At 28.5% G+C, this 24,057-nt stretch overlaps 1 protein-coding gene across 6 annotated transcripts; it reads left to right on the top strand.

Annotated features, from left to right (window-relative positions):
- Positions 1-998: 998 nt before the first annotated feature.
- LOC113789238 (uncharacterized) lies at positions 999-23,597 on the top strand. Of its 6 annotated transcripts, none has more exons than XM_075820617.1 (24): positions 999-1,110; positions 6,298-6,739; positions 6,831-7,373; positions 7,443-8,389; positions 8,484-8,682; positions 8,750-8,961; positions 9,015-9,607; positions 9,728-10,108; positions 10,195-10,589; positions 10,667-10,827; positions 10,927-11,386; positions 11,453-12,121; positions 12,203-12,534; positions 12,590-12,652; positions 14,641-14,892; positions 14,966-15,376; positions 15,930-16,383; positions 16,682-16,885; positions 16,982-17,162; positions 17,233-17,325; positions 17,434-19,427; positions 19,493-21,447; positions 21,518-21,676; positions 21,742-23,597. In XM_075820617.1, the coding sequence occupies exons 2-24, from the start codon at positions 6,298-6,300 to the stop codon at positions 23,179-23,181; spliced, it is 12,540 nt and encodes a 4,179-aa protein (XP_075676732.1). In that variant the 5' UTR covers positions 999-1,110; the 3' UTR covers positions 23,182-23,597. The 6 variants fall into 6 exon arrangements, with proteins under 6 accessions (XP_075676732.1, XP_075676729.1, XP_027194550.2 ...); XM_075820614.1 differs by having other exon boundaries at positions 6,831-8,389; positions 9,015-9,286; positions 9,350-9,607; XM_027338749.2 differs by having other exon boundaries at positions 6,831-8,389; positions 11,453-11,883; positions 12,001-12,121.
- Positions 23,598-24,057: the final 460 nt, after the last annotated feature.

Raw genomic sequence — 24,057 nt, 5'->3', positions numbered from 1 at the left:
GTTACTTTCGAAACTTATTACCCTGATATGTGAATAAATAAATATTGTGAATACATATTTATTCGTGTGTGTGATGTGTGTATGTACACTTGGGTATTTATTTATTTATATGTAGATTTTTTTATCAAAAAAAAAAAAAAAGAATTCCATCCATTTGTTTGAAATGTATAAGTGTAAGTGATCTTGCAACATCATTTCATATCAAAAAATTATTCATCATGTCATATGTCAATTTAAATATCGACAACATTCAATAAATAGAAAAATTATTGAAAATAATAAAAAATTCACTCAAGGTATAATCATATAGGTTTTTTTCCGTCTGATATTCTGTCATTTTGAATTATTATTAATCTACATAAAAAATATATAAATTCTTGATGTTTCAGAATGATCTATCAATGTGAAAATCATTTTAACAACGAAAAAAATGCAAAATAAAAAAATTGATTGGTAATGTTCCAAAAAAAAATCAGAATAAATTCATTCATCATTTTGATGTTTGGGATGGATGGAATGAAAAATTTTCAATCAAATTTTCTTCGTTTTTTTTCGTTGTTGTTTGTGATGATCATGAATAAGATCATATTACACACAAACTTTATCCGTAAATAATGATCGTCAATGTTTGTTCATTGTTATGGTGTTCAATATTTCAATTATCTATCGGTAAACTCGTTACAGATTCTTGCCTATCTATTTAGAAATGGCTATGAATAAAATATAGCCATTTTTTTGGCATTTTGTTACAAATTTTTTCATTTGCAAAATCATTCAATCATCAAGGTGACTAATCAATATATTGTTGTTTAAGGAAATGATTCTTCTCTGAACATTTCATCATCATCATAATTCTTTTGTAATGAATGTTATTTTTGTTTATTTTATATATATTTTTTTGATTATACTTGTCAAACATCAGCAATTTGAATTGGATGAATAATAACATTTCTGTTTTATTTCATCAAAATTCATCTATAATTTTTTGTTGTTGTTGTTGCTGTTATTTCGTATTGTAATCAATCTATAATTAAGCCATCAACATCATGATCATAATCATCAACTGTCAATGAATCATCAAAATTCTACTAAATAAATACAATAGTAGATGTATGTTGTATGTATTAATTATTTTATATTTTATATTATTATTAGATATTGCTGTAAATTATGTATAGTTACATTTACATAATTTTTTTCACTCTCTCTCTCCCATTGTTTGTTATTTGTTGAATTCGATTTAAACTTTATTAAGTTATTTCCTCATATTTTTCCATTAGCTCATCATAGATAGAATGGATGATCTTACATCATCATTATCGTTATGATAATGGCTTGTGGTTTTTCATCAGAATCAATTGAACTGATAATAAAAATTTGAAATAAGTTTACTCAATATTCTCGATAGAAATTCTTGACCTAAACGTGATCGAAATTCAATTTTTTTTCCACTCAAACTCATAACAATTGATTATGAAAATTTGAAATTTTTTATTTAAAAACAATTGAAATCTGTAGAAGGGCCATCAATGTGAAATTCTCTCTATTTTTATTTTGGCAGAATACTTTTTTTTAATGAAATAAATAATAAATAAATTCTTTCATTTTTTGAAGTAAATTTTTTTTGAAAATTTTAATTTAATCAACATTATTTCATTTTTTTTCTTCGTTTCTATTCTATGAATAGTATGATGGTTGCCAAGTGACATCGATGGCTTATTCGAAGCAACCAGTCAAAAAAAAATCACAAAACTTTTTGTTTGCCACATTCAATGGAAACATAGAATTAGCTTAAGTATATGGTGTGTGTGTTTTTTTTAATTATCCAATTATGTGAACAATGTTTGCTTGTCACTCAAAATCGACATGAAACCAAACAAGAAAAAAAAATTCAATTTTCATCAGACCAATGAAATGGAATAAGAGAAAAAAAAACAGTGTTTATTTTCAATATATATCAATGAATATTAACTGATAACCGAAAAGGATGCAAAAAAAACTAATTTTCAGTAAAATATGATAATCAATAACTGTTTTTTTTCTATTCTTGATGGGAAATTCGGTTTGACAGTCTGATAAACAAACTTATTATTATTAAGAAAAATATGAATCAATTAAATTATATTTTGTACATGGACACCTTATATAAATATAATTAATTGTCAATGTTGTCGTCATAATATTATGATGATGATGATGATGATGACAATAATAAAATGAATAAAAACAAAACATTTTTTTTGCAAACAGTAAAAAAAAATTCTCATGTAAATTATTATTATTCATTTTTTGTTATATCAATGAGAATATGAATGAGAAAAACTTTTAACCATTTTAGAAATTGATTGATTGGTTTTGTTTTCGAAATGGATTGATATATTAGTTATGGCAGGAAAAAAAAGAACGAATTTGTTCATTACGAAATGTTGTTGTTGTTCATTCACCATTTGCATAGAAACAAAAATTGTTTTTTTTTATCGTTTCGTTATGCTAAAATTATTGTTTTTCATTGTTTTCTGTTTAATTGTAATCGATAACTTATTGAATATCTTTTTTTGTTGTTGTTGAAAGTGTTCAAGTATTTTGTATGAAGTAAACTTTTTTTCTGTGTGAAACACTGATGAAAAAAATCGTCTTATAAATTTATAACTTTATTCTTGAATTTTTTTTCTGTCAATATATTGCTTCAATTATAATATGATGTTTTGCAAAGTTACAATCAGAGTTTGATGATAAACCTCAACATCATTTTCTTTTTTCTCAAGAGAATCCATTAACCTAAATGATACCATTTGTTGGTCATTAATTAATTGAATTTTTTTTCATGTCAAACTAGAATTTATCAATTTTTTTTATCCTTTGAATTTCAGTTCATATGGATGAATAGTGTTATTTTTTGTCAAAGAAATCCTCTTTTTTTAAAAAATTGTCATTCATTGACGAATATAAAATCACGTTTTCAATTTCTTATAAATCAGAAACAAAAATTCTTTAGATTTTCAGTCATTTTTTCTGACTCAAGGGAAATTGAATTTTTCTCTTTTTTTTCATCTTTGAATTTTGTAAAAACTTATCATTTTTTAAAAATATATATAGATTAATACATAAACTTAATGTAACAAGAAAAACGAAAGGATTCTCTCAAAGGACTTTGAGAAAGAGAGGAAAGAAAATCTGTAAACTTTTCAATTTAATAATAATAACTAAACATACATCAAAATAAAAAGAAATCATTATGATTGAATAGTCAAAAACATAAACCTATTGATCAACAATATGATGAATATATAAAAAAAATATATGAAATCAGAAATCAAAATTTCCATAAATATTTGTCCCACAAAATCAATCAAAAAAAAAAAAGAAAAAGACACAATCAAGTTGTTGTTGTTGTTGTGAATAAAATTTATCTCTTTATGGTAAGGAAAAAAAAACAAACTATCATTCTATTGTCACTTGGGAAGACAATATATTTTATTTTTGTCCATTTGTTTTTTGTGCATCATTTGATGATTTTATAAACAAAACAAAAAAAACACCCTGTACCTTCGGGTATAAACGATAGAAAATATTGAGAAGTACATTAATGATTATTATATGTTCATCATTCATTGTTTTATTTTCTAACTAAGAATCCAATCATCATTCAAATATCATTCATAATAAATTCACCTTCTGTGTGAATCAATTCATATTAAACATCCGACATACCGCTTAACCAAAGCAAATCCATAATAGTAATAATAAATCAAAAAATAACAAGAATCGTGATCCAAAAAAGAAAAGAAAAAATGTACTGGAATACATAAGCACTAAAAGTGAATATTTGTGGACAGGAAACAAAAAAAAAGGAGATCTGTCAAATGCAGTTAAAAATAACAAAGATTTTCGTCTTTTTTTTCCAACTGTATATTTCTTCTGCTTGACGGCTTTTAATAGGGCAAATCAAAATTCTTACGGAATTAAATTTTTTTTCTTGGAATTCACCGTTTATGTGGATATAGGGAAAAAAATTCTGTACAATATAAAAAAAAATCATATATCATAGACTAATACATTCGTGATATGATTATCATGGAAAATCATGGATATATTTTTTTTCATTAAACATAGAACAAACAAAACAAAAAAAAACAGAACAAAATTATGTTCGGCTGATTCATTCTTTCGCTCTCTTTCTTTTTTTCACACCTATCATGTAAATCACTGAATAATTATACAATGATCAATTTCGAAAGAACAATATTGGATTTTGAAATGTGAGAATTATTATTATTATTATTATTTTGTTTTTTTTTCGCTTCGCTTCGTTTATTCTTTCATCAATGAAGATCGGTAAAACATTGCATATTAATGTTTTATCATTGTATTCTACCTGTAAATTATTATAAGAATCGGATAGAAAATGTATGATACGAAAATTAAATGAAAAAAATACCTTAATTACCATAAGCTAGGGCTTAACTATTTGATGAATAGAATTAAGAATTTATGCCCTTTGTTTGTAAGAGTGTGTGTATATGTGTGTTTGTGAAAATTTGATTGAAAATCATTTTGGATATTCGATAAAGTATGAACAGAAAAAATAAATCAATTTTGATCATGTTGTGTATACAATTTTTATGCGTGCACATGGATTCAATGTAAAAAAATATCAAGAAAGAAAAACAGAATCAATTGATCAAGTGATGAAGATTTATTTTCATTGATGTTTTATTCCGATTTTGTCCCTCCTCCATTATTTTTCTTCAATGATTAAGTGCATTTGTCAACCGTTACCCGCAAAATAACATCATCAGTAACAATAAATGATGTCTGAAACCTGTATCACACAGAAAAACATTTCTATTAATATGAAAATAGTAGTAAATTTTAAACTTAATAATTTTTCTTGAAATTCTTAATGAATGAGAGTGAGAAAAAATAAAATAAAAGATGATAAAATCATTGTTCCTGTATGAAATAATAATATCGAACAATTTATATATACTTTATTTTTCTCTACTCCATTTAGGAGGTAAAATAAATAAGAAAATAACGAAAACTACGTATAGCAAAAAAAAGTGAAGAATTTTTTAATAAATGAAATTTCGTTTTATATTTGACACTAACTGCCACTAATCACGCTATTGTTTATTTGGAATATAATATTGGAAATGGTTGAATAGAACCAAGAAATAGAAGGGGCGGTAATGTTTTGAGGTTATTTTTTGGTTAGATTTATTATCTATGGTCTGATGAAAATAACCAAGAAACAAGAAAGAAAAAAATTGTCGTCATCATTATTATCATTGTTTGATATTATTTTATATGCCCATTTAGATCATCATTTTCTTCTTCCCACTATTATATTGTTTTGTTTACTATATTTTTTTTTTTAACCAATAATTTTTTACTTTTCATATGTATTTTCGATTTGCATTACAGTATTTTTATCATCAAACATTGCATATACACACATACAAATATAGAAAAAAAAGTACACGTAACAAAATTGAAGATGGTCGATTTTTTTTATTCTCATTACCTTTATCGGTTAGACCAGGCATTTCATTTAATCATATTCTATCTTAGAATAAAATTTAACAAACAAAAACGAAAAACTAGGACATTTAAAATCGATTCTGGTCGATATTGATTAAATAAGAAACATAAGAATGGAGAAAGAAAAAAGGAAAGATAAATAAAGACCCCGACAATGACTAAATATTGAACACAATAAAAGAATAGATATAAAAGAATATTCGTATACATAAAAGGTCATAAATATTGAAACAAATAATTTAATGAATTAATATCTTCCTTTTTTGAAAAAAATAGTCATTCAAATAATAAACTTTTATTCAATTATAAAATTATAAATAAAAATAAAGTAAAGTAAAAAAAAATGTTACGCCAACATAATAATATGATTTTTAGTAGTCATTAATTTCATTCGTGTGTAGGGTGAGGTCAAATGTGATAAGAGAATTGTGATTTGTCAGAAATTGTTTGAAACTTGCTTTTTTGCAAATAAAACGTATTATCAAAAATACAAAAATAAATCCAATAAACCAACAAGAATTTTAATGTTTATTTTTGTTTTTGAAAACTTTTATGTTCTTATCGTTTTTTTTTCTTTGCTTAAATGCCAAAAATTGATGGTCTATAAATGGTTTATTGAGGAAATATTTTGCCGAAGAATTTTTCTTTTGCATCATCTTTTCAACAAATTGCTTTATGAAATTTGAACTGAATGTTTTCCTTATTCATTTTTTTTTTTTTTTTTGGTTGTTGTTCGAAATAAATTCCTGACAGATGACTATCATTGTTCTAATGCATCGATCATATAAAAAAAATCAATTTTTTATTGTTGATAAAAATGATTTCAACAAATGTCATCTTTACCGACAAATATTGTTACCGTTGACGTTTTCATCACCATCACAATCACGGACATTATCATCATCATCGTTGGTCATTATATTAAGAATCTGTATAATTATTTACGATTCTGATCAAATTTTTTTTATCGTAAACAAAATGGACAAACAAAAATATAGTGAAAAGAATGAATCTAAAATAAAAATTAGTACACAATCAGTAGATGAATGTAAAGCACCACCAGAATTGTCGATCTCATTGGTCGGTTCAACAAACACACGTATAGCAATAGAAACAGATGAACAACATTTTTCTGATCAGCCAAAAATCGAGAACGGAAAGCCACAATCATTGTCCGCGTTGAGCGTCAATACAGGTAAACCATTATTATTGTTGCAATCAAACAAATGCGTCATTGTTCTGTTGAAATTATTTTTATTTATTTCTCTTCACGAACTACAATATAGGGGTAAACTATTCACATATGGCTTCTATATTATCAATATCAAGACATAATAGTCAAGCATCTTCTATAAATGATATAAATTATGAAACGGAACAATTATTGGAAAAAGCAATTCGCCATAATGATGTGAAATTTGTTTCGAAAATTTTTGAACACTACTATAGTGATGATGATGGCAAAAATGAATCACTAGATAAAACAAATTTGACAGCAAAAAAATCCTTATCATTGTCGAAAGATGAAAAAATTGAAAGACCTGTATTGAAAACACAGTTCGCTATTGATGAACAAAATTATTTTCATGGCCTTTCCAGTTCCATAGAAGATGGCGATAATAGTTATTTGTTTTCTACTGCACTTCATCTAGCAATCGAAAATAATGCTTATGATGTCTTTTTATTTTTATTAAAACATCGAATCGATCCGAATAATCCTGGTAAAACTTGCTATCAGACAGAATGTTTTCGACGATCAAGAAACACCAGTGTAGATAGTCAGGACCATTTGCCATATTCAAATTTTGAAAATATTCCATCAACAAGCTGTGAGCCATTAATACGTTCACCATCCATTAGATCGGCTAATTTACCATTGCTATTAAATCCAAATATAGTTAACACACCGAAAATACCATCGATTCAATCAATGCAATCTAATCAATATTCTATAAGTAGTGAGCCATACAATTTAAATAGTCGCCGGTCGTCAACCAAAAGTGCCAAAATAATACAAATCCGTTCAGAAATATCGACTGATAAAAAAACTGTTCATGTTTGTTCAGATGGAACTAGAATAACTTATGATGAAGAATATACTAGAGAGAAATTGTTCACATTGCCTCCAATATTTTTAGCTGTTGCATTGAATAATTCGGTAATTCTTCGTGAACTAATCGCCTATGGAGCAAATGTAAACTTAATGGATGGCCATGGCGTGACACCGTTACATTTATGTCTTTGTCAACAACATATTTCTAGATCTTGTTTACAATTGCTTATTCATTCTGGAGCTAAATTGAAAACAAAAAATAATAAAAATGTTGCCCCGATTGATTTGGTTGATGAAACATTTGCTCATGAAATTATACAAATGCAAACGGCCATCATAGATGAATCTTTCGAACAGTTATTGTTACGATCAACTACTGATAGTAGGCGAGATTCTGTTCCGTTTATTAAACATAGAAAACAATCAAAAACGATTCCAATCAAAGCAGTCAACAATTTAGCATTTTTCAAGGAAAATAGCACCGATTCTTATACGAATGGAACAAATCTTGCAAAATTTTTCGAGACAAAAATTATGAACAATGAAATTAAACGGAAAAATTTTCCATTCACAATCAAACAATCCAGTAAAGATACAACTACTTTAAGCCAAGAGGATAAATCACCTACGGAAGCACCGCCAAAAAATGTACAAAGAAAGAGCATAACAAATAGTGCCACTTCTAATTCCACGTTATTCTTGCCAACATCACCCGGTTCTATTGGTCATAAACGAAGTTTTGCAATCGATTCACAAAGCGATAAAACTTCTGCATTGAAATCCTTACAGAATGTAAGTTTATCTAATTGACATTAATAATAATTGAAAATTGTTAAAAATGATTTGTTTCTATTTACTTTTTCCAATTACACAATTTTGTAAACAGTTGTCACAATCAACATTACAATTGTCTGGCAATAATAACAATGATAATAATCAACCACAGACTTCAACTAATCATCATCCTCATTCACATACAAGTTTTGGGGCACGTTATCTGTTTGGACGACGACGTAGCGGTGAGGATAATGCCAAAAATCAATTGAAAATTGCTCGAACTTTGTTAAGTCGTACAACTACACAAGGTATGAAAATATTTACATTGTTATTACATTAGTATTATCAAATAGTATTATGATCGTTGAAAATTAGATGAAAATAAGAATAACGAAAAAATAAATACCAAACGATTACAGGATGCAATCGAAACATTATATAAAATGGCATCAAATATTGAATGTATACCGAAGATTATCTGTTGTCTTCAAAAATATTTACCCGAAATAGTTTCAATGAATGAACAACAAAATATTTTATCCATACTGCATGATAGTTTTTCTAAACTTTTACAAAAAGCATTACAGGTAAGCATACATTCAAGGGAGATTCAGTAATTAATTCACTGTTGTACGATTAGACAATCATAGAAAATTTTTCCATGGAAAAAAAGAAGATTTTTTACAATAAACAGAATCATCCTAATCGAAATTTCGATCCATGTGGAACTCATTACGAACAAATAAATTATACGAATGAAATTGAGATCATTAGGATTGTTCGATTAAAACAGCAATTGGCAAGTCAATTGTGTGACCTTATCGATTGTGCATTTCATTGCCTGAAAAGTGGGCAAACATTTCAATACACTTCATTATTGATAATCAATAAAATTATTGATGCTTTTGTCCGGTACGAAACTTTTGATTCGCAACTTGATTTTGAACAGATTTATGAACACAATGTACAAAGTAGGGAAAAAGAATCGAAAAAATCGACTTCAATATTTAGCCATGAAGAACCTATGGAAAATGATAACAAACACACATCGTCAGCGTTACAATTTAGCAAACATATCAAACATTTACGTCTTCATGAATCATTTCGAATCGGACAGAAAAATCCTAGCAATAACGATAAAAAACATGACAAAAGCCATCCGATAGAATTAGAAATAGAAAAAGATTCCATTGAACAATCATCATCATCATCATCTTCGAACGTCATACAAAAGTGAGCAGTTCATTTAATGCTTGTGAAATAAATTTTGAAATCGAATTATCGTATTATATTTTTTTTTAATTCTTTGTTGATTTTGATTTTTTTTTGCTGTTGTTTCCTCGTGAATTTCAGCTTCGAGACAAAAAAATTGATGTTCTGGGTCAAAAATGTTTATCGATCGCCAAAAGTCGAACAAAAACAAAAAAGATTTCGAATCATTTCCGAAAAATTCAAAACTGTACCAACAAAAACAACAACAACAGCTAATGCTAGTGATGATACAAATTTTCAACAATATTTGAATCGAAAAAATAACAACAAAATCCATAGCACAAACAATAATGAAAAAGAAAGATACTTGGATGATAATACCGTTAAAAGCTTTAATGTTCAAACATTTATCACTATTTTGTCTCATAAAGGATTAGATCTTTTGCTCAATGTGTTAAATAATGCTATTACATTACATAAACGTTTTTCCGAATCAAAACAATTATGCATCCCAAGTAAAAGGTAAAAAGAATTGGTTGTGAAAAGAAAATATTTTAAAATAATAATAAGAAAAAAAACTGAAAAAATATTTCAATATTTCATCACAGATGTCGCAATTGTTTATATCATTGTCTTCAAATACTTTCGGCGCGTGCTATATTATATACAAGTCAAAATGATGATGCCCAAAAACGATTGATTGAAGAAGGTCCATTCAAAGTTCTTATCTCATCGATCGATTCTACCAATGATCCACAATTGATTTGTTTGACATTACAAACAATAGCAAATATTTCTATCAATCCGAATAATCATCAACGTTTGATTGATGCTAATATTGCTGATACATTAATGCAGTTAATATTGCCATCAGATGAATGGTTTTATACAAATCACAGTACAAAATATGCAAAATTTGTCAAACATCAAGCCGCACGAATAATGGTTTACCTTGGTCTTGAGAAACGATTACGAAACAAAGTTTATTTATTTGATTTGATGGGTAATTCAATTCAATTTCAGTACGCTTGAGGCTATTTAATAATCGATTATCAAACATACATTTTGTTTTAAATTCAGATGATCTTAGTTGGCATTCACCTTCAAACAATTCAGCCGAAGATAGTTACATAATACAAACGTCAATAGCTCCGAGCGTCGTTTTTTCCGGAACAACTCCACCAATTTTGATAGGGTGTTCGGTGGAAAATATCGTGGTTGATCTTATAAAAAAAATTGAAGTAATATAAGTTGTTCCAAAAAAAAGCAGAAAAATATTTAATTTTCACTAATAATATATTTGTTATGTGTGGTTGTATTTTATTATCATTTTATTTTAGGATAAATTAATCAATGGAGAAGATAGTCTTTGTTTAGATCCATTGAATGATGAAACAATGAATTGTTTCATTGATGGAATGACAAACAATAGCATGAAAGATACATGCCCACCAGCTATTCAAGTTGATATGCCTTCCGGTCTAATCACTAATCATCATTTTACGAATTATCCTAATTGTTTCTTTTATTTATCCACATTACCAATGACATTACAACCGATAATTTTATTAAGAGTACTTCAACATCGAATGTTTGGTGCAATTTCTTATTGGACATTACAATCTCGTGCTAGTGTTGCTTCATCGGCAGCAAGTTCATATGAATGTTATCGTTCACGAACCAATTCCAATGCTAGCAATTGTAATTTTCCTAACCTTAAACAAAATATTGATTGGCATTGTTCCAATTCTAGTCTATCGCCTGGTAGAATCGATTTTGAAAGAAGAATGTCAGCAAAAGGCTAGTATTGATAAGATTTAATATAATTGATTTCATGTTGATTTTTAATGACGTCTCTATATCCAGGTCTTACAGATAATTATCGATTAACACCACAAAACTCATTTCCACTGGGAACAAAATGTTCAATGTCGGATTGCTTATCAACGACAAGCCGTAACAATAGTATAACAACCGCACATAGGCTATCAATACAACGATCGTCAATACAACCCGTATCATTGATCGAACAGCAATCGCATGTCAATGAGTTGGATACATTGTTTCTTCAGCAACATAAACAAGTGAATAAAAATCATCATACATTTTCCATTGATGGAGCTAATTCCAATCCAAATAATTCAATCGATAATTCTGATGCTGAAGAAGCATATATAATATCTTTTCAACGCGAATTACAAAATTTACCAAAATCTCCTGTACTTTGTGAAAATTTGAATCAAAATTCTACCGTTAATGATCCGGTAGCAAATATCGCCAGAGAAACATTTGAAAATGTAGGTAATCAATTCATACGACCACGATCACGAAGTGTTCCAAGAATAACATTAGAAAATTTTCCTACCGTTCTTCTTCATTTGCCTAAAAATCCGATTATCCAAACGCAACAACAGCAAGAGAAGAATAACCAGCTGCCATCTTCAACATCATCATCATCGAGAATGAGCGCATATTGTAAAAGTTCACAAAATGCTGCCATCGATAATCGTTCCAATAATCAGATATTCAATTTCAGTAATTGTTTCTGATTCTTGTATGAACAATGAATAAAGCAATTTTCTTTTTTTTATTCTATTATTTTTTGCAAACATTTAGATCAAACAAGCCCAAACTTATCGCCATTAAAACATTCGTTTAAAAATCTTAGCGAAAGTCCTAATTCTTGTGGATGTAGTTCACATCGTACGGTTTCAACAAAAACAGGTTCACGATCCGGTTCCACTGGTCAGGTTATCAACGAATGGATTATGCCCAACATACACAAAGCAATAATGAAATTGATTATCGATTGGATCAATATTTGTCCAGATGATTTTCAACAATCTGCTTTTCGACGTGAATTCATAGAATTTCTAAATCGAGTATCGGCTATGGGTGAACAATATCGTTGGTTTTGTGAAGAGATTCGTTATCAAGCAATTATTAATGTAACTAATTTAACATATTATACACATCATAATGACTTTATTTTTATTTTAAAAGGAATCGGAAACACTTACAGAGACGCCATCTATGGATGAACAAATTAACAAAGATTATGAAAGGGTAAGTTGTTTTTTAGTTCAATTTAATAATTTAGTTGAATCGAAATGAAGACAAGGAAAAAGAATTCTTCATTATTTTTTGATATTTACTGATGGTTATTTCTTTGTCAACACAATATCTACAACAACAACAAAAAAATCAATAGGCACGAAAATAAATTCAAAATAAGTGTAAATGTCAATAAAATTTTTTTTTCTATTTATTATTATTTTTTTAAAAAAATGATGGGTTCCAAATCATCCGAAAGAATTCGCTATTCTATTTTCTTGAATTTTTTTTTTCTCTTTCTCTTCAAACATTCACAAAAGTGAATGTACTAAACAAAAAAAAAACTATATGAATTCATTTTTTTTTGACTAAAATAAAATTCTTTTCTTTCAACTTTATACATTTTATTATTATTATTATTATTCCTACCAAAATCCAAAGAAATAACCAATAACCTATATGTGTAATATGAATGAATTTTCTTCTATTTTTCTTCACGCAATATTAATGTATATAAGAAAATTTTTTTTCATTCCAAATATACATTTGGAAGAAGAAAAAAAATACTTGTCGTCATGACAAGAAAAATTTATTCATTTTTTTTTATCATCACCATATAAATACACACAACAAGAGACACATTCATTATGGTAAGAATAGACAGAATAAATGTTCAGCAAAAATACCCATTTCTTTTTTCACCTTGTAAACCATAATAATAAATATTATAATGAAAATGATAATATCATCATATCCATCACATTTCCCTGAAGAATATCGAGAAAAAAATGATGATGATGATGATCAAAAACATTTTTCATTCCTTATTTTAATTTTACACACACACACAGTTGTTACATAGTTGTTATTTTGTTTTGGGGTTTTTTCCATCATTTCAAATCACTAATTGATTAGCTTTCACAAGTCATCCTCATTTATTATCCATCGAATGTTTTTCTGTGTGTGTGTGTGTGTTCTGTTTAATGTTTTCCGATGATAGAATATATATTTGTAACAAGGGAAAAAAATTCCAATTTCTCTATTATGAATAATGAAAGATTGAGTGGATGAGAATTGGAATATTTTTTTTGATATTGATGATGATGATGATGATGATGATGATGATGGTTGATTGGTTATTTATAATAAAAATATTACGACTAACGGCCCTTAATCTCGAAAATAAAATGATCAATTGTTGTGAATTACATAAAACGTTTAAGCTAGATTATTGATGGATATATGATGAACAACAGTCAACACACACACACACAGTCACATATTACATTCTATTTCTTTCTTTCTTTCTTTTTCCGTATCGACTACAACGAAAACGACAATAATAATATTAACAAAATGAAAACAAGAATACATAAACAATCATATATTATATACGATCGATGTTATAATATAAAAATGTATGCTTCATAAAAATATGAAGATGATGATGGTTGAAACAAAATGACGCCTGTCGTTTTGAAGAATGAAAAAAAAATCAACGCCGCCGCCTTTTGGACCAACCATATTTTTATATTATTTGGCCACATCAATGTTTCATTTTCATCAACGCTTCGATTCATACAGTGCAGATATTTGTTGAATTTATCTTTAATATATCGAAATAGATGATGGTGCCGATAATATCTTAATCAAGGGTTTGACCAATGGAAAAAAAACAAAAAACGCTTGCATTCAATCATTAAACCGACATTGTGTATTGGACAATTCATTCGGTAAAAACGAAAATCGCCTATTGTCCTTTACTGCAAATTATCTATTTGATTTTTTTTAAAATTGTTTTCAAAACATTCACACCGAGATTTTTTTTCTAGTTTCAAAGTTTTATTACATTATTGTTGTTCGTGTTAGTTAATTATAAAATAAAATGAAACTTTTCGTTCATTACTAAAAACAGTGAATATTACAGTCTTCGTTATTTTAAAATGTTTGTTTCTATTATGCAATTTTTTGTTTGTTTGTTACAAATCTTGACTTCATAGCTTCAAAAACTTATTCTTAGTGGACAATTGCCATGTTCGAAAGAAGAAGCGGTCACTTTGGCTGTTATTCAATTACGTATTGATGAAACATCACCACCGACAAACAAAGCAACAGTGATCGATAATGAATCAGATCATCATCATCATCATCATCCACATGAAGATATTATTGCACAATCTTCATCATCAATGTTGAACAAATCGACATCTGTATTGGGTGAAAAATTACGACCTATCAGTGAAAATGTAAAGGTAAGTTTTGTTTTGAACAAAATAAAATGAAAAAAAATTAGAAACTTGAAACAAATCATTATATTGATTGCAGGAAAATCTTTCGGGTAAATTGTTTCGTGGTACACCGACAACAACAATAACAAAAACTGGAACAACGGCAGTTCAATCATCATCATCAGCAATGTCTTCATCGTTTGATGAAAATGATGAAGAAGAAGATAATCATAAAATTCTTAGTAACACCACAGCCAATAAAACCAATGATTCGATTTTTAAATTTAACCAGATAAATCGTATTCAATATAATAATGCTAATAATAACAGCAGCAGTAGCAACAGCAGCAATATTTTACAAACATTTTCAACTAAAACGGCAAATCGCATACTTCAATGGATGTCAGCCAATTGGAATGATACTGATTATAATTTTAGTTCAATCGATGCTCGACGATATTTACCACCAATCTATCAAAGTAGTAAAAATATTGCCAAAACAATAAGAGTAAGTTAGTCATATTATAATTTTGTGGGGAGGTGAAAAAAATTATCTAAATATATATATGAATCCTGAATGAATAAATCACTGAATGTTTTTCAAATGAATAATGATAGTTTCTTTTCTGGATGATAGTAAAATAGTCGATGAAAATCAAAACTATTTCCCATTTCAAATCAAATGGAGAATGGCATCCATTCATTTTTCCGGTCTATGGTGTTGAATTGATGTGAAGATAGAAAAAAAACATTAAACATTATTAATATTTATCTTGCCAAAAAAAAACAGTGCTTTGCACATTCTCTTTGTCATCAACTTTCAGTGCCGAAAAGAAAAGAAAAGATTATATTCACTATGGTTGAAAATAAATTAATCATTTGTCTCGATTTTCATCATTTGGATTGTCCTTCCGTTTTTACTTTTTTTTATATATTCATTATTCTTGCACTAGTTTTTTTCGGGAAAATTTTTTTCTCATTAATTTTTGCATCATTTCGGTATTCTCTGTTTTCATGTCTCATTTCTTTCCGTTTTTTTTTCTGGTTGAATAAAAAAATAGGAACAGAAGCGTAAATTATTTCATACATCAGTTTATGAAAGTGAACAACAGTTGAAAAAACTTTATATACAAACTTGTAAACGTTTACCCGCATATGGTTGTCAATTATTTCAAGTTAAAGAATTACTTCATGGCCGTACAAATAGACGTGCAACACGATTATTAGGCATCTGTTTGGAACGTATCGTACTACTTGATTGTAATACATTACAATTGGCTAAAGCACAACCGACAAATAATTTACAACAATGGCGTACTGGTGGTGGACGATCACATGATCGTTTAGTGTTAGAATTTCGTGGTACACAATGGTCATTCATTACATCATCACATAATAGTTTACGTGCTATTGGAACTGTTCTATGGGAAATATTACAAAGCGTTGATTCATCCTTTTTAGATGCATTGATAGCAAATGAATCACGGTACTGTTCCAAGAATAATATCAACAAAGGTATGAAAATAGTTTTTTTTGTCGTTGTTGAATGTTAGAGTAAAAAAAGAAACAAGAATGAGCCCTGATTAAATGTGATTAACTGTGAATGTATGTCGAATTTTCCAATTAATCATGATTTGTTTTTGTTTCGTTATCTCGTTATTTATTTATTTTTCTTTTTTGTTGTTGTCATCGTCATATAGTCGATCCCAATAATTCTAAACTCTAATCTAATTTATAATTATGTTTTTGTTTTACTAATCTATTTTTTTTCAATAAACAACTTTTCAACAATGGAAACAAAACGAAAAAAAAGATAATTCCAAATTAAACAACAATAACAATTCAATGGCAATAGACAATGGCAATGTTTCAGATAGCAAACAAAAAAGGCGTTTTCGTGATGAACTATTAGGTTTGGAATCAATTTTACATTTTCCTGAAGAAGTGGCCCTTTGTCTTGCTCAAGTTGAATATGATTTATTCTATAATATTCAACCAGTTCATTATATTCGGCAAGGTTTGTTTTTCCTTTTTTCTTTTGTTATACTTATATTTGGCACCATTTTTTTCAATCATTTACTTTTTTTTTGTTTGCAATGTTTGGCAACATTAGTGACATTAGATCTTAGCACTCGAATTTCTAGTACCGGTGAAGATGATGAATCACAACAAAACAAACAATCAGATGACAATGTACGAACAGCTTTTACCGTTGAAGATCTGATTGAACGTTTTCATGAGGTGTCTTCCTGGATCACACAACTTATAATTTCACAACCAACACATGAAATGAGGTGAACAAAGAAAAAAAATTTAAGTAAAAAAATGAAATGAAATTTAATTTTCTTTTTAAAAAAAATTTAGGAAAGCATTTTTGTCAAGTATAATGAGAGTGGTACAAACATGTTGGAATTTGGGAAATTTCAATTCAGCCGTTGAAATACTAGCAGGATTAAAGTAATAATATATTTATATTTTTTTCAAAGAAAAACTAGGCCTAATAAAATTGTTTTGAAAAACATTTTTGAAATATAATAATTAAATTTTTCATTTTCATTTTTTTAGATCAGAAAAATTGAAACCTTTTTGGTTGTCAATTGAACAAAAAGATGATCTTCATTTATTCAATGAATTATCAAAAATTTTACTCACGTTGAATGAACCATCAGATGAGTATAAAATAGCCGTTATAAAAGCATTGGACATTCCACATTCACAAGTGATTCCATTTTTTGGAGCTTTTCTACATGATCTAAAAAATATCTTAAAACGTGTACCAAGCCTGATCGTTTTGTCCAATGAAAATGCTAACATTTATCGTGATTCAATTGAATCTAGTCAAAATCATCAACCAAGAATTGAAACAATTTCCGATTTCAATGGTGATAATAATTATATGTCACGCATCGGTGTTGGAGGCATTATAAACATGGAAAAAATGTATAAAGCTCATCAAGTTATGGACAATTTACGGACATTTCATGTGCATTCAATTCGACGAAATCAATTATTGTCAACAATAAATCAAACATCCGATGAACGAGCTATGTTGGGAATCATCACAAGCGAAACACAATGTGATAATATAAACAACAGCCAAGAAGACGACACTTCTTGTCACATCAAATTGAATGCAACAATCGAAAAAAATTCTGCTGATTCGAAATCGTTAATTAGAAAAGAAAATGAAGATCTTTATCAAATTGATGTAGACTATTACAAACCTATACAATCGATGCGTCGAACACATGGAATTAGTTTTATACCATTCGATCCTCAAATGATTGATTATCATGTTTTGCAGGTAATGCATCATGGTACAACAATAATTCATTATGAAGAAGATAGTGGTCGTTCATCTGTGGTCTATCTTAAACTCGAACAAAGCAATTCTATGATTGTATGGTGTAAACCTTTTTGGAGCACTACTTTTAGATCAAGTAATAATACACCACAGGATTATCAGCTATCATATGACATTGAGGATTTTATTCTGCCTGGTATTTCATTAAAATATGAAACTAAAGAACCGGCATTAATTGGTCTTGAAGAAGGATTCTTAGATTTAATGTATCTAAAAGATGTATTCATAAGATCAGCTAGTGCCGATCTGCCAATGATTGGAAGACGTCATGGTTTTATTGATTCAATATTTGCTGATCCGAATAACAATTATAGTATTAAATTGTTATTTGGTCAAAATCTTAGTGATAATCGAACAACCGAATTCATAGCACCGAAAATGACATTATCAATATGGACAGAAGGTTTAAGAAGTATTTTGAAATTATTACAAAATCAAAAACGATTAACAGATCAAAGAATATCATGGTTGAAAGAGAAATATCTTCAAGCATATTATGAAGAATCAGTTTGTAAAGGACCAACACCTGCTGAAGCTATACGAATGTTTGGTGGACGTAAATGGACAATTGATACAATGGGCTCTAGCTATCAATCATTGCAAACAGATTCATCAATGAATAGATTTAATAATATGAATAAAAATCGAAAGAAAAAAACAGGAACAAGTTTTTCCGTAAATCGTGAATTGAGCAATCGATCACAATTATCAATAAATTCATCACCGGATACTTTTTTAAATCATTGTCGCAGTGATCATTCGACACCAACACATCATTTTAAATCTTCCAATTTATCGACACAAATTCATGCCGAATCTGATCAAAATATGAACAATTCGCAAAGCAGTTTTGATGATAATTTTGTTACATCCGATACTATTCCTATAAGGTGTAATACATTGGCCAGCAATTATCATCCTTCACAAATTCATACAACACAACTAACATCAGAATATCGAGAAAAATATTGTAAACGTAACTTTTCAACCTTTTTAGATTCATTTAGTGCATCACTGAAAGTTACACAAAAAATGCGTACAACATCGGCGACGACTAATGGAAATGTAGAAAATCGTTCGGTTATTACACATTCGGCTAATTTGTCTTTTTCTGAATATTCTCAATTATTTCGATCATTTTATATCTGCATTCGTCGTGACATCAAAGATATATTCGAACAAATTGCAACAAAAAGTATGTCAATTTTTTTGAGTTTATTTTTTCAAACGATTAATTTTTTTCTCTTGCTTGAATGATAGGCGATATTTATGCAATCAAAGAAATCGAAAGTAATTCATCACGAAAAGAATCTCTAGCCGAAAATAGCCAAGAGATTTCTAGGGATGATAAAAAAGGAAAATTTATCGGCCTTTTGACACGAAATAATTCAGACATACATTCAACAAGCGACTATAAGAATCGTATTTTCGATGCAATTTCGGCAGCCAGTATTGTAACTAACAGTGCTGGAATAGATTCATTGAATACATCGATTTTAACTGCCAATGATTTTCATTCATTTCTAACTACTTATCAATCTGAATCAAGCACAATAGATGATGCTAAAAATTTAATAGAAATGCATGAGCCTAATGTATTATTACGTAAACGACATTGTTTTTCATTCGAAGGATTTGCTTGTTATCTTATGGATAAAGATAATTTTGCCTATACTCCCGAATTGATTCAAACTAATGAAGAAGATATGAACTATCCGCTGTCACATTATTATTGTGCAACAAGTCATAATACCTATCTGACTGGTCATCAATTAAAAGGAGAATCTTCTGTCGAATTATACAGTCAAGTTCTTTTAACAGGTTGCCGTTGTGTAGAATTAGATTGTTGGGATGGTGATGATGGAATGCCAGTGATCTATCATGGCCATACATTAACATCGAAAATACCATTCAAAAAAGTTGTCGAAACAATCAATGAAAAAGCTTTTGTAGCATCACCATATCCAGTAATACTTTCGGTTGAAAATCATTGCTCATTACAGCAACAAGCCAGAATGGCACAAATATTTATGCTTGTTTTTGGTGAAAAACTAGTCACAAAATTTCTTTTTGAAAGCGATTACGTTGATGATCCACGTTTGCCATCACCAAATCATTTAAAATATAGAATTTTGATTAAAAATAAAAAATTACGAGCACCTATAATACACTTAGCTAATCAAAGAATGCGAGTAAGCTTAGCGCATAGTAAATCAATCAATGATCGAGCCAATAGTTTAGTGAGCAATACAAGCACAGGTTCATTTAATGATGATGAAGATGATGATTATGATGATGAAGATGATGATGAAGATGATGATGAAGATGTTGAAGAATTATTACCAATATCATTTTTGACAAGTATTGAAACATCACCGGAAAAACGAAACGTATCAAATGAGAAAGATACACCAAAAAGTCAGCGACAAGTTAGATCAAATCGATCTGATTCTTCACATAACGAATGTGATAACAATATATTCAATTCTCCATTACATAATAAATCGGCTCGTAAATCGAGTAGTCAAATAGCGCCTGAACTATCCGATTTAGTCATTTATTGTCAAGCAATAAAATTTCATGGTCTTCGCTCCGAACAAAATGCTTCTTTAAGTGTTAGTCCAACAAATTCAACAATGGCAACGCCTGTGTCTAAAAAAATTACGTCACGTAAACTTATGTCTACAAATACAATGAACGTTAACATTCAATCAAATCAAAATCTTTTGTCAGTATCTGATTCGATCAAATTAAAAGATGATTTCTCAAGAGAACTGAATAATTTGTCACCAACCTATCAAAGTGCCAATACAAATTGGGGACTAAATAAACGGCCAAATTCAACAGCACCTTGTTATCAAGTAGCTTCAATCAATGAAAATACTGCGAAAAAATTGTGTCGAAAAAATCCTTTGACTGTTATATCTCATACGGAAAGCCAGATTATGAGAACATATCCAACTGGAATGCGAATTGATTCTTCCAATTTTAATCCGGTTATATTTTGGGCATTTGGTATACAAAATGTAGCGCTCAATTATCAAACAGTTGATACAGCACTTCAAATAAATTCGGCAATGTTTGAACAAAATGGTGGATGTGGATATGTATTAAAATCAAGAGTAATGCGCGATAAATCTCATATGATGTATGGTCGATTCAATCCATGGGACAAAGAATTTGATGGTTTACATACAATCAATTTAACTATAACAGTATGTGTTCATATATTTAATTATATACCAGACAAAACTTTAACAGGATTTTATTTTTAATGTTTACCAGATAATATCTGGCCAATATGTTTGTCCAAATACAAATACAGGAAGTCCACAGGTTGAAGTAGAAACAATTGGAATACCGATTGATTGCAATAGACAACGAACTAAAATTGTACAACGTAATTCGCTGAATCCTATTTGGAATGACACTTTTCGATTTCGGGTATATATTCATTGTATTAATATTAATATTCAATTATCATTTTTTTTTCATTAATTGAAATGCAGGTAAAATTTGTCGATCTAGTTTTTCTACGAATAACCGTCACTGATGTAACAATGAATCAAATGGTTGCTCAAATTACATTACCAATGAAATGTTTACGTCAAGGTTATCGACATTTGCGTTTAAGAAACGTTTTGAATCAAAATTTACCATTGTCTACATTGTTCATATATTCAAGCTATGAAGAAGAAGGTCTTGATATTCAATCAGATACATCGTTAGATCAATTGTCTAAGAATAATAAATTGTCGAAAATCGATTTGAATAAATTAGATTCGACCAAAATCGAACCAATTAGTACATCATCGGTGAAGCGACGTATGTTTTTTCTAGTTGTCCATGGTGTTATACCTGAAGAATCATCGACCATTCTAAAAATAACACAAGATAGTACTGTTAATGACGTTATCTCGCAAGCTTTGTCCAAAGCAAATAAACCAAACGAAAGTGTTAATGATTATGTTCTGCTCGAAGAAGTGGACAAAGGTTGGGAAAAAACACGTCCAAGTGATCGAAGTGGATTAACGCAACGAATTCTTGATCCAAATGAAAGGCCATTAGAAGCACAGAATAATTGGAAAGGTGATGGAAAATTTATCCTAAAAAGATTAGCCGATGATCCAAGCACAAGAGCGTGGATGACAACAATTAGATCTGCTTCTGCACATAAAGAAAATTCTCATTCATCTGAAAAGGAAATTTCCGGTGATTGGGAAGACAACAAACGAGATGAGAATGAAACATTTTTAGTTTGTATCTATAATGTTAGCAAAGATCAACCATATACAATATTGAAATCATTAGTGAACAGTACAGCACAGGATATTATTCAACAGGCATTACATAAAGCACATCGAAATGAAGATTCGAAAAAATTTGTACTTGTTGAAGAGATTGAAAATTTTATTGATACTCAGACAAGTGAACAAAAATCGAATAAAAATTGTTTAAGTTATCGTCGTGTATTAGATGATGATGAAAATATTTATAATGTACAAACACAATGGAAAAATAAGGGAAAATTTGAATTAAAATATCATTCAGATATAACGGCTAATGATAATACTGTGATGAAAATGTCATCATCATTATTACGTCAAAATCCTCGTTATTCAATACAAATGAATACTCGTGATTCATTGAAAAAATTATCACGAATTCATCGTACTTATTCAAAACGTTTTCAACGAAAAGAATCTGATGATTCATTACAAAGATCAACAATAATAAATCAAGAAAGATCATCGATGAATCCAAATATAATAGCAAATATGAATGATCAATCAAGACAAGTACATAGTGATGGTGAATTATCATCAGATATTGATGAACGTATTACAGGAATAAGTGGTAATTTAAATGAAACAAATATAAGTTCATTTAGTCGATTGAAAAGACTTTCAATGAAACGATTAAAACAACTTGGCAATATCAGTAAATAATAATAATAATAATTTTTTTTATTTATTTTTATAAATAAATGGATAGTTATTAGTGAAATAAACAAAAACATTGATTTATTGATTTATTTGATTATTAATGCAAACATATTTGACATTTTTTTTTTGTTTTTGTAATTGATTCATTTACATATCAAACACGCTTAGTGATTGTTGTTGTTGTTGTTGTTGATTTTTTGTGGATCTACAAATGTATTTTTTTTCTTATATTTTTTATTTTTATGTAAACACTAGCATTGCAAGCCATTGGCCATTGGCTTCGTCTACTAAGTAGACGAAGTCTAGCTTAGTCATAAGGCCAATTCCAATGCAAGCCAGCCATTTGTTTATGTAAAAATCAAAAGACCCTTATAAATAAAAAATGCAAGCCATCCATTTTTCGAGCATGCGCATTGAAATTGAAAAAAGTGTTTCGTCTCAGCCAGTCAGTGTTTTACTTTTTTATGTTATTGTGGATAATTTATTTCATCAATTTTTTTTTTCGTTTTGCTGTCGATTTTATCCAAAAAAAAGCAAAAAACATTCTGTGCAATATATAATTAAAAAATTTTTTTTTTTCATAAAGTTCTAGCTTTTTTTCAACTAATTTATTTGCATAATTTTTTGTTTTGTTTCAGTACTGATGTACGTGTTTAGCATTCAAACCAACAACAAAAAAAATTGAATGATAATCACAGTGGATAATCACATCTTCATCATTATTATTTAGTATTATCAACTAAATTAACGATAATAAGTTGATTGACACATCAAAAAAAAAAATTGATCGAACACATCATCAATTTATTTTAAATTTATAACTTATGATTTAATTTTCATTCTCATAATTATAAGTTTTTTTTTCGTTTGGCGCAAAGA

Source organism: Dermatophagoides pteronyssinus, unplaced genomic scaffold (genome assembly GCF_027571235.1).
Source record: "Dermatophagoides pteronyssinus isolate colony J.1.1.1.1 unplaced genomic scaffold, Derpt_VIB-CSIC_2022.12 sq0001, whole genome shotgun sequence".
NCBI classification, from domain to species: domain Eukaryota; kingdom Metazoa; phylum Arthropoda; class Arachnida; order Sarcoptiformes; family Pyroglyphidae; genus Dermatophagoides; species Dermatophagoides pteronyssinus.
Note: the sequence above shows the minus strand (reverse complement) of the source record. Positions and strands in the feature narration are given on the sequence as shown.

Bases quoted from the DNA above. Each gene is read 5' to 3' on its own strand.
- LOC113789238 (XM_075820612.1), top strand. From the start codon at position 6,298: ATGACTATCATTGTTCTAATGCATCGATCATATAAAAAAAATCAATTT. The intron at 12,535-12,589 runs GTAACTAATTTA...TTATTTTAAAAG, and splicing joins GTTATCAAGCAATTATTAAT to GAATCGGAAACACTTACAGA. The intron at 21,677-21,741 runs GTATATATTCAT...ATTGAAATGCAG, and splicing joins ATGACACTTTTCGATTTCGG to GTAAAATTTGTCGATCTAGT.